We start from the raw sequence: 17,311 nt of genomic DNA on the forward strand, positions 1-17,311 counted from the left end.
GAATAATTTTAATAAAATAAAATAATTTAAAATAAGGTTTTTGCTGATTTAATGTCAGAGAAAATTAGGTACTTGTATGTTTAGGTAATTTATATGTATATATATATATATATATACTGTATATATATATATATATATATATATATACATATATATATATATATAGATACTGTATAGATATTTGGTTTTCACTGTACATGAACCAAAGTTTCTCTGTGTGACTATTCACATATGCACAGCTCTATCAGGGTGCTGATCCTTGTACTGCTTACACACGCACATGTGCACGCCCCCCCCCCCTCCCCCCCCCTCCCACACACACACACACACGCACACGCCGTTAGGCTCCTCCTCTCTGTCTCCAGTCAGTGTGTGAGTACCACCAATACAATCTTATGGAACCTGCACAGAATGAGAGAGAGGAAGAGAGAGGGAGAGGGAGAGAGAGAGACAGCAACAGAAGAGTTTGAAGTCACTCTAGTTGTTCTTGAAAAGGCGTCAGTGTTTGCTTGATCTCCACATAGTTCAACTATTGCATTGTAGTCAGAACAAGATTCTTCAGAAAACTGCACTCAGTGGACATATTTAAATGGTCAAAGCGAAACTTTTTATACTCCAAAACTTTTTTTACTTGATACTTTTAAACTTTTCCTGGATTCATGAACTTGATGGAACTGTTTTAGTTCTGTGGACAGTTTGGATTCATCGCTTGGGAGAATATGTTGCTTATTTTGGAAAGATGGAGAACCACCACTCCCATTTGAGGGCTGCCAGAGCAGAACTCCCAAGGTGCGACATGTGAGCGTTCTGTGCAAGGAAGAGAAATAATTTGCAGGGGAAAAACTGCAAACTCTCAGTGTTGAGCAGATTTATGTGTGTGGTTTTTTGAGTCAAATCTGTCTTATTGATGATTTTTGAACATCTTCAACTTGTGGTGAGTTGAGCCAATGAAAGATGAATTGCTCAAACGACACATTAGAAATCAAAACATACCTTAATCCGCCAGGAGACTGGTTCTCCGTCATGGCGGTCATCATCATCCTGGTCACCGTTGTTGGAAACCTGCTGGTCATCATCGCTGTGGCACGCACTCCACAATTGCAGACTTCAACAAACATCTTAATCATGTCCTTAGCATGTGCGGACCTCATCATGGGGGTCCTCGTGGTCCCATTTGGGGCCAGTTATGTCTTGATAGGAAACTGGCGGCTTGGCAGGACATTCTGTAACCTCTGGACTTCAATCGATATTCTGTGTGTGACGGCAAGCATTGAAACTCTTTGTGTCATCGCTGTGGATCGGTATGTAGCCATTACAAGACCACTGCGATACACTGTTCTACTCTGTAAATTTCGTGCAAGAGTGATAGTCTGTTTAGTCTGGGGTGTGTCTACTTTAATTTCGTTTGTACCAATTATGATGATAGATTGGTTGTGGAAAAAAAACGAGAGCAGTTGTTATGAAAATACTAACTGCTGTGACTTTGTGGTTAACAAAGAATATGCCATTTCATCCTCGTTAGTCTCTTTTTATATCCCACTAGTAATAATGATAGCTGTGTACGCACAAGTCTTTGTTATTGCTGCACGACAGGTCAAGCTCATAAAGAAAGCTCGGCCGCGTTTGCAGAACGAAGGCCTTGCACAGATTCAAAGTGGCTCCAACGTGAACAATCTCCTGCCTCCAGCATGCATGGGCTCCAACAGCTTCAACAACGTGGCCAGGAGAAAGAGCGCCAAGAGGAGACCATCACGACTGCTGATTGGTGAGCTCAGAGCCATCAAGACTTTGGGCATCATCATGGGGACCTTCACGATATGCTGGCTGCCGTTCTTTGTTGCCAACATTATCCAAGCCTTTAATGAAACACAATTGAACAATCGGCTGTTCTTGTATTTGAACTGGCTGGGTTACATCAACTCTGGTCTGAATCCCATCATCTACTGCAGGAGCCCGGAGTTTCGAACTGCTTTCAAGAACCTAATCGGCTGCCCGTGGCTGTCCACGGTGTGGTTAAACTCTTTTTATAAGGAACTGCGGACTCGCTGCTCCTGTTTTCTGTGGCAAACCGAGTCGGGCACTGTGGGGTCTTTCCAAAAGTCTCCAGACAGTAGGACTGACGGCAGTGGCAGCCTGGGCAGCAGAAGTGAGGAGATGTCTATTGGTTTTTCGCAGTCCAATGGCAGCACACAGTTCACCGACTGTTTGGAACCAGAATCCCAAATGTAAGTTTCTCTTTTTTTTCTGTCTCCCATTCTTTTATTCATTCCAGCCGTACAGGTATAACTCATTAAGCTCCAACAGTTTATTCAACGTCTGAAGATGCTAACATTATGTCTTCTACACTTTCCATTAGGCAGGAACTGAGCTAGTTGGAAGAGACTGTAATTCGACAAATTTCTCTTGATCAGCTCTGATCAGTAATCAGCAGGCCAAACAATGAACGTTTTCAGTCTTGAAGTGCATCAACCAACAGCATGCATCCTGACGCACGTAAATTGACATGAAATTACTTGCTGTCAGTACGCAAATGAGTGCAACTTTAAAACCACTGTCAATTATTGTCACTGTGGATATAAATATGTAAAAAAAAAAAAAACACAACATAAAAATATTTTAAAAAAGAGCTTATTTTCATAAACTTTTACATACAAGTGAGGATAATTTTGTAACTTCACTCTATTTTGGATTCAAGTTAAATTAAAATGTTACATTTTAAGGTGAGACTATTAATTGGTTTTTTTGGGGATCGACTGAAAGAGCAGTGAGGTTATTGAAAGAGCTTTGCAAATATCTTTATTGTAGACGCTGTTGTTTTGTTCCTCCATGTGTCCAACACGTGATGCGTAAGAGAATCTCCAAAATGTTGATGCAGCTTTGGGAAAATGTACAGCTCAGAATCAATTTCTCAGGGAATCAGTGTCATTTTCATGTTTTAGATAAACATATACACAGATCAGCATCTAGCATATTTGATTTGGTTTCTCACTGGAATCCTGAAGTTATTTTTACAATAAATATCTACATAAGGATTTTACCTCAGTTAGTGATCTGAAAATGTTGAACTTTTCAGAATTTAAAGTTTGAATAAACCTCTTTCTCCCCATTTTCTCACAAAAAGTCAAGATATAATTGATTTAGTTTGATCATCTCTAAACTTTTAACATGCATCTTATGTTTCTACATTTGATAAAATACTTGCTTTTGCTCAGAAACTAATTTTGTGTTGAAATTCCCAAGTTTAAGAACATAAAACATCCTTAAAGCAATAATGATACTTTTCTATATTTGAACACTCTTGAAATTTGCTTTACTATGGCTGAAGAGTGAAACATACTGAGCAGCACAGTAGAAGAAAATCTATTCTGAAGAAGTTTATATTTTGATTCCTAAATCTTCCTCTCAGCATTAAATATATTACACTTGCACATATAAAAATAAATAAAAAAGTATAGGTGATTTAGATAGAAAAAAATTAACTAAACAATTAATAGGTGGGTTATTTTAAAATTAATTTACTGATGCATGTGATAAATCTAAAAGTGCATTGAGCATTGGCATTACAGCAGATGGTTGAAAAGATATATACATAAATAATTTATCCATTTAATCAGCTGCTGAAGGCTGATTTGTCTGATCACATGGTGCACAGGGGTTGACATCTAAATGTTGTGGGTTTCAGCCTGTCGGTGGGCCTCAGCGTGCCCTGCCCAACACTCCCTGCAACAGATAAATCTTTATCTCTAATGCACAACACTTCCCCCTCATAACTGGACAGCCTGTTTACAAGACTGACAGCCAATGAGCTCATCCTTGTTGGGCTGAGGCAGCTGGGGTTGGGGAGCTCCGTATTTGATTCATAGCTGATCTATTACTCTAGCTGTCAGTAGACTGACTGTACACAGTGTAGCAGCAGTCATATGTCATGTCACAGTATTTGTAAATAGAATGAAAATGGAATACAAGAGCTATAATAAATCACGTAATAATTTGAAAATGAAATGAAATTCTTTTCTAATTTGTGTTCATCTTTAGATCAGAAAAACTATATTTTGTTATCAGAATTTATCATATTTCTGATGCAGTTATCTAAACCTAATCAGTTCTGAACCTCTTAATGAATTATTTGTTTTTATTTTATACAACCACTGCCATTTCTCTCATAAAACGACCGCATGTCGGTAATATCTGGGCAGGGAATGTGTCATAAAATTATTATTAAATATTTACTCTACACACTACGTGTAATTTGTGACGACACCTCAGCCATAAATTAAAGACATCCGTGGGCACATAATACAAAGGATATTTAGGGCTTTATAAAAGTCTTCCATAAAAGGAGCTCGGTGTGTTCTGCAGTAAATCAGCCCAAGGGAAGGCTCAGCCGACTCACCCTACGCTCCGAGCAGGATTACAAACGTAAGCGGGAGCAGTCGCTCAAATATGAGGCTGACGAGTGAAAGACCTAAAGATGGGCTTTAATAAAGGAAATCATAATCTTTCCCAAATACACACTAATCTCCAAAAAGAGAAAAAAAAGATGCTTTGGAGAGCTAATACTGTCATCCTGGGCATTTTTTCAAAGAAGCAGTCCATTTCAGCATTTTAACCCAGTCCACGTCAAAAATAAAAGCACAACTGGGCAGCACAGTTCCTGTAAAACTGTGACAACTTCAGTAACAATTAAAGCATGAGGCGGCGTAATGCAGGCAGATTAGCGACAGAGATACAACCTCAGAGATGAGAAGCCACCGGGCTGGAAAGGCCGCTCTGCATGGAGACATTATCAATAGTTGCTTTTTTTTTTCATAGAGTACATGCTGGCACATCAGCACTGCCCTCATCAACATTTAGAGCAAACTTTTGGCTTGTGTCACGCACATGTTACATGGCAAACGCAATTCTCTGAAGATTTGCTCCATGACTTCTAAAACTGAAGTACCATCCCTATGCTACAGTTTGTTGTTGTTTTTTCTGCATAAAGACATTGCAGAAAGAAAAAAAGAACTGCAATAAATGTTTAGTTGAAGGATGTGGCATCATTCTGTATGGTCCTTTGCCACAGGTGTTGAGATTTAAAGTGTTATGTTGGAATATACAAAAGACTTCCATTAAAGTCTCATTTTACAGAAACTTCCAAATTTCTTTCCAACCCTGACTACAAACTCTAACATGGCTGTTGTGCATTTAAAAACACACTATGTAATAAAATCTAGTTGAATCGTCCCCACTGTGTGACTAAATTTTCACTTTAACTTAGTCAACATCTGTGTAAGAATAAGAAGTATGAAGCTAAATGAATGAGTATGTTAAGGAGAGTCATGGTTATGCAAGCAGGGCCTGACCTGGGTTAAATCGGGCAGTCCAAAAGTGTGGTTCTCTATTTGAGTGTATGGAAATTACAAAGAAATTACAAACAAATAGCCCTATGGACTTCTAGAAAGAAATTAAAAGAATGAGTTACAAAAACAAAAGTCCTTACCAGTGCATATTGATGATAGGAGCAGGGTAGAGCAGATTACAAAGTTGTGGCATAAACGTTTTTTATGACATTTTTAATACTGTTAAAATAAATTAATTTATTGTTGGTAGTATTGATAAAAATGAAAATGGGGCTTTGTATCCGCAAGAAGTCTATGAGGTTGTGATGAAGCTGGACAACAACAAGGCATGTGGGACAGACAAGGAATCTGCTGATCATTTGAAATATGCGAGCAGGAAACTGTGCTCTCTCATGGAGTGTTACCTGATACATTATTGTCTGTCTTTTCAGTTCCAATTGTGAAAGATAAAGCTGGTAAAATGAAATAACTACAGTCTCTTCTCCATGGTCAAGTTTTCCTCCAACCAGTTAATGTCTGGTTCGGTTCTACTCCAGTTTGGGGCATCTGCAAAATCTCTGTTCCTCGCTACTGTGGGCATTAGAATGGGCGGGGCATGTGGTCGGCTCTCCAATTATGTTTGCAGCGACACTCAGCAATGGAGAACTTCAAGGTTGTGTTTTAGATGGACTGAGATGAAACCAGACATTTAATTTTGTCTTAAATTCATTGCTGACCCAAAGATAATGAAAACAGTCAAAATTATTAGTATTTTTACACCGGTCGGCGCAAAACTATAACTCCAAACTGCACAGTTTCTGACTTTTTCATCGCATCCCAGTTCTTCAGACAGACTTGCTGCTTGGGGGGGGCTGCTAAATCACAGCAATTCAGCTTTAACAGTTGACCCATGTGTTCCTGGCACTGCTCAAGATTCAAAATTTCACTCTTTCTGACTGTGCAGCTCTCTGATAGCAGCATGTCTTCTGCTTTACTGCAGTGGTTGAATAGCTATAGATTAATGTAGATTAATCTACATTCATTGATTAATCACTGGCCAATTAACGGATGTAGTCCGCTGTCGATCAAACATGAAATGGATGTGTATATTTTTGCTCATACAGAAACTTTAGATCTATACAGCAGATACAACAATACCATTTTCACATGTTTAATTGATGCCAACAAGTTATTTCAAAAGTTGTATAATGTCTGGTCAAAATTTCTACTTTTTGCTGTGTTTATCAGTCAATGTACATAAAATGGGGAAGCTCTGTATCAGTTCCTTTCGGGGTCTCAGATGGTGTAAGACAGGATAGCATCCAATGTGAACATCAATTTGTCAATGCTTTTAAATTAGTGTTGGTAACAAGATCATCAACCATTTAATATATGCTGATGATTTAGTAATCTTTTGTTCTTACTGTATATTGCTGGCCTACAAAGAGCTGCTGCAGGTGTGTTCGGATAGGAAAGAAATTTTGATATAAAATATGATCCTAAGCAAAGCTCCACCTAGACTGTGCTGAGCAGAGCAGACTCCAATGCTGTCCTGTGACTAACTGTGGCATTTATTGATGGTACATGAATGCTGCTGAGGGTAGTGTGAGCCAAATGTTTGTATACTCAGATATGCCTATCTACCCTGTGTTACTGTGTAACCTCATGTACAGATGCATGTGTAGGCTGTGCAGCAAACTGCATGATGGCTACACTGACCAGCCCTTTTACTTTTGTACTTTGTGGACTCAGTAGTACTGGAGCCTCAATAGACTTTTTTTTTTTTTTTTAACTATGTGTTGTTTTACATTTCTATATGTCCAAAATAAAGTAAAATTAATGAATGAATAATGAAATATTTGTTGCACATTTGACAGATACATGACAACCACTGTTAGTAAACATGATCCTTTTATTGTTTGAATGTATAAAGTTTAAGGAACTACATTACTATTAGCGGGTAATGCCAACAGAACTTACCTTGTTACTGAGCCTGACTGTTAGCATACCAAAAGTCAACAAACCAGTTCATTTTTGTTGACTTGAGTTTGGAAAAGGCTTATGTTCATTTGATGCAATTTCCAGATTAAAGTTCTGATTACAGGAGCAGATAGATGCAAAAAGAAGAAAATGAAAAAAATATTTCCTCAGTGGAACATTTAATATTTATAAAAAAAAGGAAGGAACAGGCTGTAGAAATTTTATGCAGATGTTTCTTGAAATGATATGGGAAATCTGCCAACATTTCCCTTTTTATTATTCAAAAACGGCGCTAAGTTCTGCCCCTCTTTGGGAATTTAAGATGGAACAGTCTTTAGTTAATTACAAAATATACTGAAAATGTAACTTTTTTAGGTCCCAACAAAGGTCCAATTGAGAGCTGGTTGAGGAAGCCCAACCAGCTCCAAATGATATTCAGACATCAATAAACATATTTCTCATAGACCCATTGCAACTAGATGCCACAAGCACCTGTTCTCTCCCTCTGTCTTTCATTTCATTGCTGTCTTCCTGCGTAATGTCTGCTCGATATCAATAGTGCCCATTATGCAACATCCAGTGGGCCTCTTCCTGCCTGCCCACCTAAGCTGCTGTATGAAGCAGCTATGTGATATTAACTAGGTGGAAAGTAAATAAAATACCTGCACAGATCAACTTTGTGATTACACAAAAAGATATAGTCCCATTAGCTTTATGAGCCAAATAAATCGCTTCAGCTGTGTGAGCCTATGTTTTCCTTCTGTTTGAGTGTAGTGGCAATGTTAAAAACTTTGTTATATGCCATTCATCAAGGATTTCAATAACTCTGCAATAATCTCTGCTCTTCTGCTTTTCAGTTTTAAGAGGATCTGATTACAAAAACCAGTAATCTTAGTAAGACAGGTCCCGGTTTACAAGTGGCTCCTCTGTCCTCTGCAGGCTAGAGGGCCTAAGGAATTATAAATAGCTTCTGCGCCTCTGCTGTAGACTTCAAATAAGTCTGATTGGATAGTAGAATTAAAACATTGCTAGGAGATTATTAATTTTAGTTGCAGGACTAAAATATAATCAAAGTGCAAAGCATATAGATTTTTCCTTTATTTAGATTTTTTTATGCAGGGAGCTAGAAACAAAGCCAAACATGTCAGAAGAACTAAGATGACATGAGAGAAAATACAGACTGATTACACCCGTAGGTCTCACGACTCTGATTCTGAAAATATCATGTAAGTTGACGGCTCATGAGAAGGAAGATAGATATTTATAAGTAACATAAGTCTGCACTGTAAATAACCACAGCACTGTGTTATTAAAACCAATCGTGCCATAGAGTTGGCTGGATTAGTGGAAATAATTGGAAATTTATCTTATGGTTGCTGTTTAGAAAAAAACCTGAGGGAAAACCAATGAAAAGCATTCAAAGGTTTTTCTACTTTGTCACACAATGTGTAGGTTAATTGTTGTTCTTTTTTTTTTTTTTTGAAGCTGATAAAGTGTGTTGTCTTCAAGGACCATGTGAAATGACCCAGCATTAAGAGGGGTTCTGCATAGAGCACATATAATCAGGCATGCATTGGAGCAACTTTCCATTTCGAAAGTGTTATAGTAGGGGCCTTGCAGACTCCTGAGTTATGAACTCTATCATTTTGGGATTTTCTCCTCAGCATGCTAATTGTACTTCCTATCCAACTTCACACAGTACCTTGTCCGCTGTGCATTTAGTTAGCTTAGAGTGAAATCAGGCCCAAGAGAGCATGAAACAAGAAGCAGGATAAAGGAAAAATGGAGCTGTTGACCTGTGGGTAACACTGCCTTTGATGCCTTTATGATATCTGCACCAATCACACATCATCAGACGCTTTTTAAAGAAGCATACAAGAGTTTGGCAACTCTCCAAGAATACAAAGAAAACTTTTGGGTTTTTAGATTTGGTGCAAACTGTAAGATTAAATGGCTTTGTTTACCATTACAACGGTAGCTAAAGTGAATGCTATATACACACTTTCAGGAAAAATCATTTTGTTTCCGTTTACAGCTCACAGTAGTTACTTTAATTTCTGTGTCCAGCTCCAATACTGAAGACTTTGTTGGTGATTTATCCTACAAGGAAGAGAAAGTCAGGACAATTGCTGACCTTGATCCACCTGCACGGACACCAAACGGACGAACAGCCCACCAGTTTGAACCTGTCCAACCAGATGGTTCTGCTGGGGCTGATGTGGAGGCTGCCAATGGTGATGGGCCAAACCGAGCAGGAACTGTTAACTGGTATATATTTCTGGTTTCTTTTACCTCAGTGATACTTTTTGAATTTGGTGCTGCGCACAAACATAATGGACTCGTTCATCCCTCAGCCTCATGTTGTGTGTCATGTTGTCATAAATTGATGCTACCTTGGTTAAAGACTTGTTCCATTGTGTTTTAGCAGGTCAGATACTCTATCCCCTTTAAGCTCACAGTTTCACAATAAACCCATAACCATAAAAACCCTATATACATATATATATGTATACATATATATATGTATATACACTGCTCAAAAAAATAAAGGGAACACTTAAACAGGTGTTTAACACTTAAAGTGTTCCCTTTATTTTTTTGAGCAGTATATTATCATCACATCATCCAAGTCAATCAATGGAGATCACACTGTTGGGATTACAGAAGCCAATTGCTTCCAACTTGTGGCGTTCACTCGAAGAATATGCATAATATCCTCTGCCTATTATTGTGAGGGCTGTGAGCTCTGTGATGTGGTCCCCTTGCAGGCTGTTCAAATACAAGCTAATTTGTTGCTCACTATCCTCAACATCCTGTCTGTATCCAAAATTGGGCATATATAATCTCCTTTAGGACAATAGAAAAATGTTTCCTTAGTTTTCTCTTAGTTTAGACAGACGGTGTAAGATCTTTGTCACACTAATTCTGCTATCCACTATTTCCCCTTGTACTTTATAGTGATTATGGGTTTGTGGCTACCTCCTGAGGCGGGTTGGGGTTGTGATATTGGCGGGTTTTGTGTTTGGATCTTTTGCTTCTCTATGCCATACAAGTCAATCCTAGTGTATTGAACGTGGAGATTGCAGAAGAAAAATATTGTCTGAAAAGAGTTTCAGTTTTAGGTGGTTAAGGAGAAGCCTGTTTTTTCAATTCAATGATTCTCATCCAGTTTTTATCACACAGCAGGTAGTTCAGTAAAGTATAGATGCTCATAACATCCTTTGATGTCTCATGGCAATAAGCGCCTAAACATCTATGAGGTACATGATAAAAATTGCATTATTTTATCAATAAGTCCAACAGTAGTCCATGAAACACAGCAGAATCAGATGAGATGCAAACTTCCATACACTCTACTTGCATTTTATTTGTTCTTTTTTTTTTTTTTTTGAGAATTTTGGCTAAAAATTCCTGATAACTTGAAAATCTGACAATAGAATATGTAATGATTCAGCTAAGTATCATATTTTATTATTTATAGGTTTAATGACTATAATAATATTCTGATAGTTTCCATTTTGATGCCTGTCTTTACATATTATGCAACTAACAATATTGAATGTATGAAGGATTCTGAAGTGTAGTTTAGATTTTTCCAATCTTCTTTACTTCTTGGTTGTTTGTGGCTTCTGAGTACAAATGCAAAATATAACAGTCTATAAAGGCTATTTAAATTTGTAATTATATATGGATTTTAAATATTTCTAAAAGAATAGTTTTCTGTCTATTTTGCACAGTTTTGACACAGTAAATGCTTTGAATCAATAACAAAATGTAGCCCATACAAAAAAAAAAACAACACATAACTAAAATATGGGTAAAAATTTATCTTATTTACTTTATGATCTGGTCTGAAGAAGAAACAAGATTTGTTTTATAGGTTGGAGGCAGGACAAAACTTCAGACAGGTCCTCGGGACGACCACCATTATATTTAATGAAATGACTTGAAGACACAAAAATCACAGGCTTACGAGAACACACAAAAGAACGAATCAAAAACGAGCGATTGTGACGAAGCCACATTGTAAACTGTTTCAGACACATTTGCTCTTCTGTGAAGCTTACAGTTTGAGTTAGTTTATGTCTTCCTGTAAGGGCACGCACTGTGGAGCCGATAGCATCACACTGCGTGTCTTGTTGGGAGGCAGGAGGGAAGCAAACACAGAAGAGAGAAGATGAGGGAACATTCTGTAATTAGCCAGAAAAATAAATAACAGGAAAGAGGTTCAATGCTGCTTTTCATAAGAAAACCAGAAGTAGAATCAGATATATTTTTTTCTGATAGAAGCTGAAATACTGTACAGGGCGTTTCTTGAACAGACCAACACGACAAACACAGCTGCACTGAAGATAGGAAACTGACCAGTTTGAAAAATACTTTATTCTGGACTCCCCCGAGTTTAACTCTACAGAGCTGTAGCAAATATATAGAAAGTAGTAAGTAAACAATACAATATGTGACAAACATACACAAAACACATGTACTGTTGAGATACCAGTGGACATCGTTTGTTATTTATTGCTCAAAGTTTGGTCATGGTTCTTTATGACCTTACCTACATATCTGAGTATTTTTGGAAAATTTCTTAGTCATGAATGATAAAATCATGTTTTCTAAACTCTGTCCACAGACAGTCACACATAAATATCTGCAAAAGAACAGAAAACATCTGCTTTGGCCCAAACACGCCCTGGAAGGCTTGAAAACAGAACTGGCGTTGCTATTTCTCTGTTAGAAAATAACAGAGAAATGTCTCCTAAGACTCAAAGCCATTTAAATTACTTGGATAGAAGCAATTTAGAGTTGAGCACAAAAATGAAAAAAAAAAAAAGTTAAACTTAAATTTTTAATTTTTACAACATGATGTTGAATCTCCTTTTTATCCACCCTAGGATTTTTTTTTAATTACTTTTTGAAAGAATTATACTTTGGACAAAGTAGTATTGCATTTTTTTTCTTTTATGTGATTTTAGCAAATCTGTATTTCAGAGAAAAATGTGACATCTTCAGAATTGTACATCTGGTTAGTGACATCTGAAATGAAGAGAATTTGGAAAAAGCGACTCAATGCTACTCATCACCAAACAGTAGGAATAGAAAAGTCCAGGCTTTATTCTGGGCACGTAACAAACCAGTTCTGTATCCATGAATTTAATAGCATTGAAATGAATGCTTGTGACAAAACACTAAAACTCTGGCAGCATTTGAGTAAATGTGTTTACTTCTGATGCATTTCTGACCAGTGTACTTTCTCTGCTACGCGTTGGCATCAGCACTCCCTTATCTCTTGAAAGCTGTGTATGAAATATTTTACAGTGAGCCTTACTGTCAATGTTTTCTTGTACATTTTTATCCATGCTACAGTAATGCTGCTGAACAAAACATTGTTTTGAGAACACCATCTGTCATGCCACTCAAACTCTGTATAAGCGCATCTCGAGTCAGTTTTCTCACACTCACAGCAGCAAGTCCTTTGGCCCTAAAAAGTCACTTTATGCTTCCATGTTTGAAGGGAAGAAGAGAAGTTAAAACGTGCAATTTCATTTGGCTCAGACATTGAGAAAACGTTTCTGAGCAACAAAGGGGCTGTTTTTGGTGGATGAAGGGACATCTACCCTCTTAATATCTGCCAAACCCCTCAGTGTTTACTGGAAATGTACAAGCACACACTCCATACAGTTCTACATTCATTCAGTATTGAATTATATATTCCTTTATTGTTGTCTTCATTGAAAATGCGTTACAATTTTTTTTAGTCGTGGCAAACACTAAATATTAACATGTGCATCTCTTTACAGCAGCACATCACAATAAAAGGATGGCTGAACTGATAAATGTTGATCTACTGAAGCAAACTGTTACTGTGACTCCTGCGGCGTCCGAGACCAATCAGCCTTGAAGACAAGTTAAAGTACAACAACAGCTGAATGAAGCTTTCCCCAACAAGACGAACGGACTGGCGAAAAGCAGCAGCTTTGGCTCGGAAAGGACTGCTACAACTTTTTTGATTTTTTTTTTTTCTTAAGGCAGGACATCGACTGCTGTTGCGTGCTGCTCCACAGACATTTGTTGACACCAGATGTACTTTCTGCTGCCGTCCACATGTTGACATATTGTTTACAAAGAATGTTCATGAATAAGACAAATGCACATTCTAAATGCCTTGCTAATCTTTCAAACACAGCGTACAATATGAGCCCTGTGGTCACAGAAATGTCAACTTCAACTAATTATTTACAGTGCATTAAGTGGTAAGTTATGTATTTATGATCCACTGAATGTGTAGCAAAATGACCAGTTCTTTCGAGGCTGGCGTCACCGTAAAGACACTTTCATCACACAAACCTTTCCATACCAACAAGCTGTGCAGTGAAATATTCAACTCTGTCCCAACCTGTTTTTGTTCTGAGCTTTGGCTCTTTCTTCGCACAAATTTCCCTCGACTCCCTTTTTTGTTGTTGTTGTTGTTGTTGTTTTTTACTTTGTTATAACGTGAAAGTATTTGTTATAACACCTTCAATATGATTCTGATTCGTACATGTTTTTGTGCAAGCAAGGTACAGTATTATAAACTACAGGTAAATATGTATATCAAGTAAATTTACTATATGCTGTGTTGCTTACAAGGTCTATGCCAATATAAGCTCAGTAATGCACTACATATAAAGAGAAAAATGGATTTGCAAAAGGGAACTTTGCTTGCACATTCTCAGTTATTACACAGTTGTACACAATAACAATTTGGGGTAATAATATAGTGAAAACAAATGAGCTTTTTTGAATGAGTTGCCTGGGATGTAGACTAGTAAAGACACAACAGGTCAATGCAAAGGAAAACAGTTTTCAGAGAAACTATGAGGGAAAAGTTCTGATGTAAGGTACAATTCAAGTTCACAAAATAGGGAAAATTTTATTTCTTTGTGTAAACAATCACAAGGCCCGTCTTTGTTAAGAGCCATTACATTATAGACAGCTTAGTACGGACACGGTTTGGTAAGAAATATGTCCTGTTTTCAAGTGCACGCAAGCATATCTACAGCAACAGTCCTGAATTGTTCATTGCAATGTAGCTGCTTGTGCACATCCTGGTTTTGTCCTTTCAGCCTTTTCAATATTTTAGTTTTGAGAAATGTTCTTTCTAAATGCAAAACATTTTCCTTTTTTTCTAAATTAGCTGCACAGTAGCTGAACTTCAACACCATGTAGAGTAACAATGAGGCATTAGATAAGGTTAATCTCCTGAATAAATCCCACTACGAGGCTGCAGGATAATGGATCACATCCCAATTGAATTATGCAATCAACCCATGATAAACATCTTGGTAACATTAATTCATTTTAAACACAGTTGGGTTTTGATGTGCATTAATAACCTCTTAAAATAGCAACTTAAAGCAGTTGCAAAGAAGTCAACTGCAGTGAATATTGCTGTAAAAATAATTACAATTGGCCATTTATTTATGCTAGACTGTACAGATGTTTATTAAAGTCAGCATTAGATTTATGTATGATGGCTTAACTTGTTACTTTTTATCATTATAAGTATGGATCTTTAAAGTATTGATGATTTCTGCATTTTTTGTTGCAATGTAAAATAAAACTAGGACATCACACAATTTACTTCTAGGAAAATAAGATAAGTTGAATTTTTTAATATATAAAAAAAATTGTTTTTTTATTGGTTTTTGCGGCCTTAAATTTCTTTTATTAATTCAGAACTATTTAAAACATTTCCCTTTGATGGACTGGCAAACTTATCAGATGGATAGATATTAGTAATACATAATAATAGACCATAATTTCAAAATATATGTGGAGAACTTAATTTTTATTTCACTGATTACGTTTCAGAGTTAAACAACCTGTACGCTATTTGGTTTGTCTCTATAAGTCTAACTGTGTTAAACTTCGAATTATGCTCAACATTTGCAGACAGGATTTTTATCATTGTTAATTTACATTATTATTGTAATTATTATTAATTTGTTGTTATTATTACAATCAAATAGTTGAACAATTAAATATTGCTCCTATTTGGACATTTGCATTCCTGTAGCAGTTGGTACTAAACTGCCAAATTGTTCCACTATCAAGCAGAAAATGTTGTTTATTTAAGTCGCATTTATTATTATAATAAGGTTTTTAAAATGTCTAAAATAACACATCCGTTGTTATGATTCTGTTACACCAGAAGGGAAAGGAAGAGAATAGCAACTCAGGACAAAATAAAGATGATTTTGTGTACGATGACATAATGTTTTCATTCCTTTCTCTTCTCCCTAATCAGTTCAGATTTATCTCAGGAGGCTCTCAGGGGTCCCGACCTCCACACTGGGAACCACTGTTCCACCACACTGAGCACTGGAAAATTAATGTTGCAATGAGCTCCAGACCCGCAACAACTTTCTTCCCCCCCCCCGTGTTATTTCTGGTAATCATCCACGCAGCAAACCTGCTACTGTCCTGTTGCCTTGTGTTGTGCAGCGAGGGTCATCTACTGTTAATGAGAGGAATTCAAATAATTTGGGACCTCTAAAAAATAAACTAACTGCAGATCGCAAGATTTTGAAAAAACAAACTGTGTGCAGCCTGCAGCTGCTCCAGATGTTCTCTCTGACTGCAGAATTATCAGAAGCCGCAACAAGTCAGAAGTGGAAACAATTGTCCCGTCTGAAGTTTAGCCTCACTCCAATCAGCTGATTTCTGTTACGATGTTTTCCAATCAGGTACAAATCAATGGTAGACATTTGTTTAGGGGGAAAAAACAACCAAAAAGACAGTGGTTTGATTTGTAAATACAAATTGTTTATTTTTTGTAATTAAATTTACAAACAAACAAAACAGCAGTGTTTGGAATATGTAACAAAATCATATGCTTTGACATCACTACAAGGCAGATATGTATGTTGGTTACACTTTATATTACACATATCATGAGGGACATACAAAAAACATGTCAATAATTTAAAATAAAATTTAAGAAGTAATCCAAAACATAACGTCTTGTGAAGTCCTGTTTCCCACCTGATGACACATAGCTGTACATCGGTCTTTCACCAGGAGATTACAGTTGGGTTCAAACACTCATTAAATGTATTGAGCAGATTAATGTCTGGATGTGCCAAATTTTTTTCCAATTAAATAAAAACAAAACCAAAGTATTAGTGTTTGGACCGTAAGAGTATAGATAAAAAATGATCACCCACCTCCAATCTGTTGGTTTAAAATGCTCTGACAAAGCCAAGAATCTGGGGGTAACGTTGGATCCTGATCTGAACTTTTATAACCACATCAAATCTATCATAAAACTGCATATTATCACCTAAAAAGTATTTCTAACATTAAATAACTTATGTCCCCACAAGATTCTGAGAAATTAGTTCTTGCCTTTGTTTTTAGTAGACTTGATTACTGCAATGGATACTGGATTATTAAAAAAAGCAACAAGACAGCTCCAGCTTCTCCAGAGTCCTTACTAAAACAAAAAGAGATCAGCATATCAGTCCAGTTCTGAGATCCTTGCACTGGCTGCCTGTTGCTCAAAGAACATAATTTAAAATCCCCTTAATGTTTTATAAAGAACTTCCTAATAGAATCCTAGACTACATTTTTGATCTTCTTCAACTCTACATACCACTCAGACCTTAAAGATCATGGGAATCAAACCTACTAATTATTTTGAGAGTCAGAACTAAACATGGTGAAGCAGCTTTCAGTTTTTATGCTCCAACACTCTGGAATAAGCTTCCTGCTCACTGTCAGACTGCTCTTACCTTGAGTTTACTTAAAACAGGGTTAAAAACCTTTTTATTGGTAGTTGCCTATTCTTAAAATTTGTAATTCTATTCACTCAATATTATATTTAAAACTTTTAATATTTACTCTGTATATTTTTATCTGCTTGATGTGTTTTTTTTATCTTCTTGTAGTTGTTTTTAACTTTTTTTGTACAAGCACTTTGAATTATCTCTGGCTGAAAGGTGCTATTTAAATAAAGTTGCCTTGCG

General features: G+C 36.8%; 1 protein-coding gene across 1 annotated transcript; it reads left to right on the plus strand.

Moving 5' to 3' along the window:
• Window positions 1–354: 354 nt before the first annotated feature.
• Window positions 355–15,554, plus strand: adrb3a (adrenoceptor beta 3a). Its single transcript, XM_028034966.1, has 3 exons — window positions 355–2,225; window positions 9,369–9,569; window positions 13,103–15,554. Exons 1-3 carry the CDS (start codon window positions 955–957, stop codon window positions 13,116–13,118), a joined length of 1,488 nt encoding a protein of 495 aa, XP_027890767.1. The 5' UTR covers window positions 355–954; the 3' UTR covers window positions 13,119–15,554.
• Window positions 15,555–17,311: the final 1,757 nt, after the last annotated feature.

This window comes from Xiphophorus couchianus, chromosome 12 (assembly GCF_001444195.1).
Source record: "Xiphophorus couchianus chromosome 12, X_couchianus-1.0, whole genome shotgun sequence".
NCBI lineage: Eukaryota > Metazoa > Chordata > Actinopteri > Cyprinodontiformes > Poeciliidae > Xiphophorus > Xiphophorus couchianus.

What these genes read in the sequence shown, in the direction of transcription:
- adrb3a (XM_028034966.1), top strand. Translation starts at nt 955, where the DNA reads ATGAATTGCTCAAACGACACATTAGAAATCAAAACATACCTTAATCCG. An exon ending in TTGGAACCAGAATCCCAAAT is followed by an intron (nt 2,226 to 9,368) that starts GTAAGTTTCTCT and finishes TTCTGTGTCCAG; the next exon opens with CTCCAATACTGAAGACTTTG.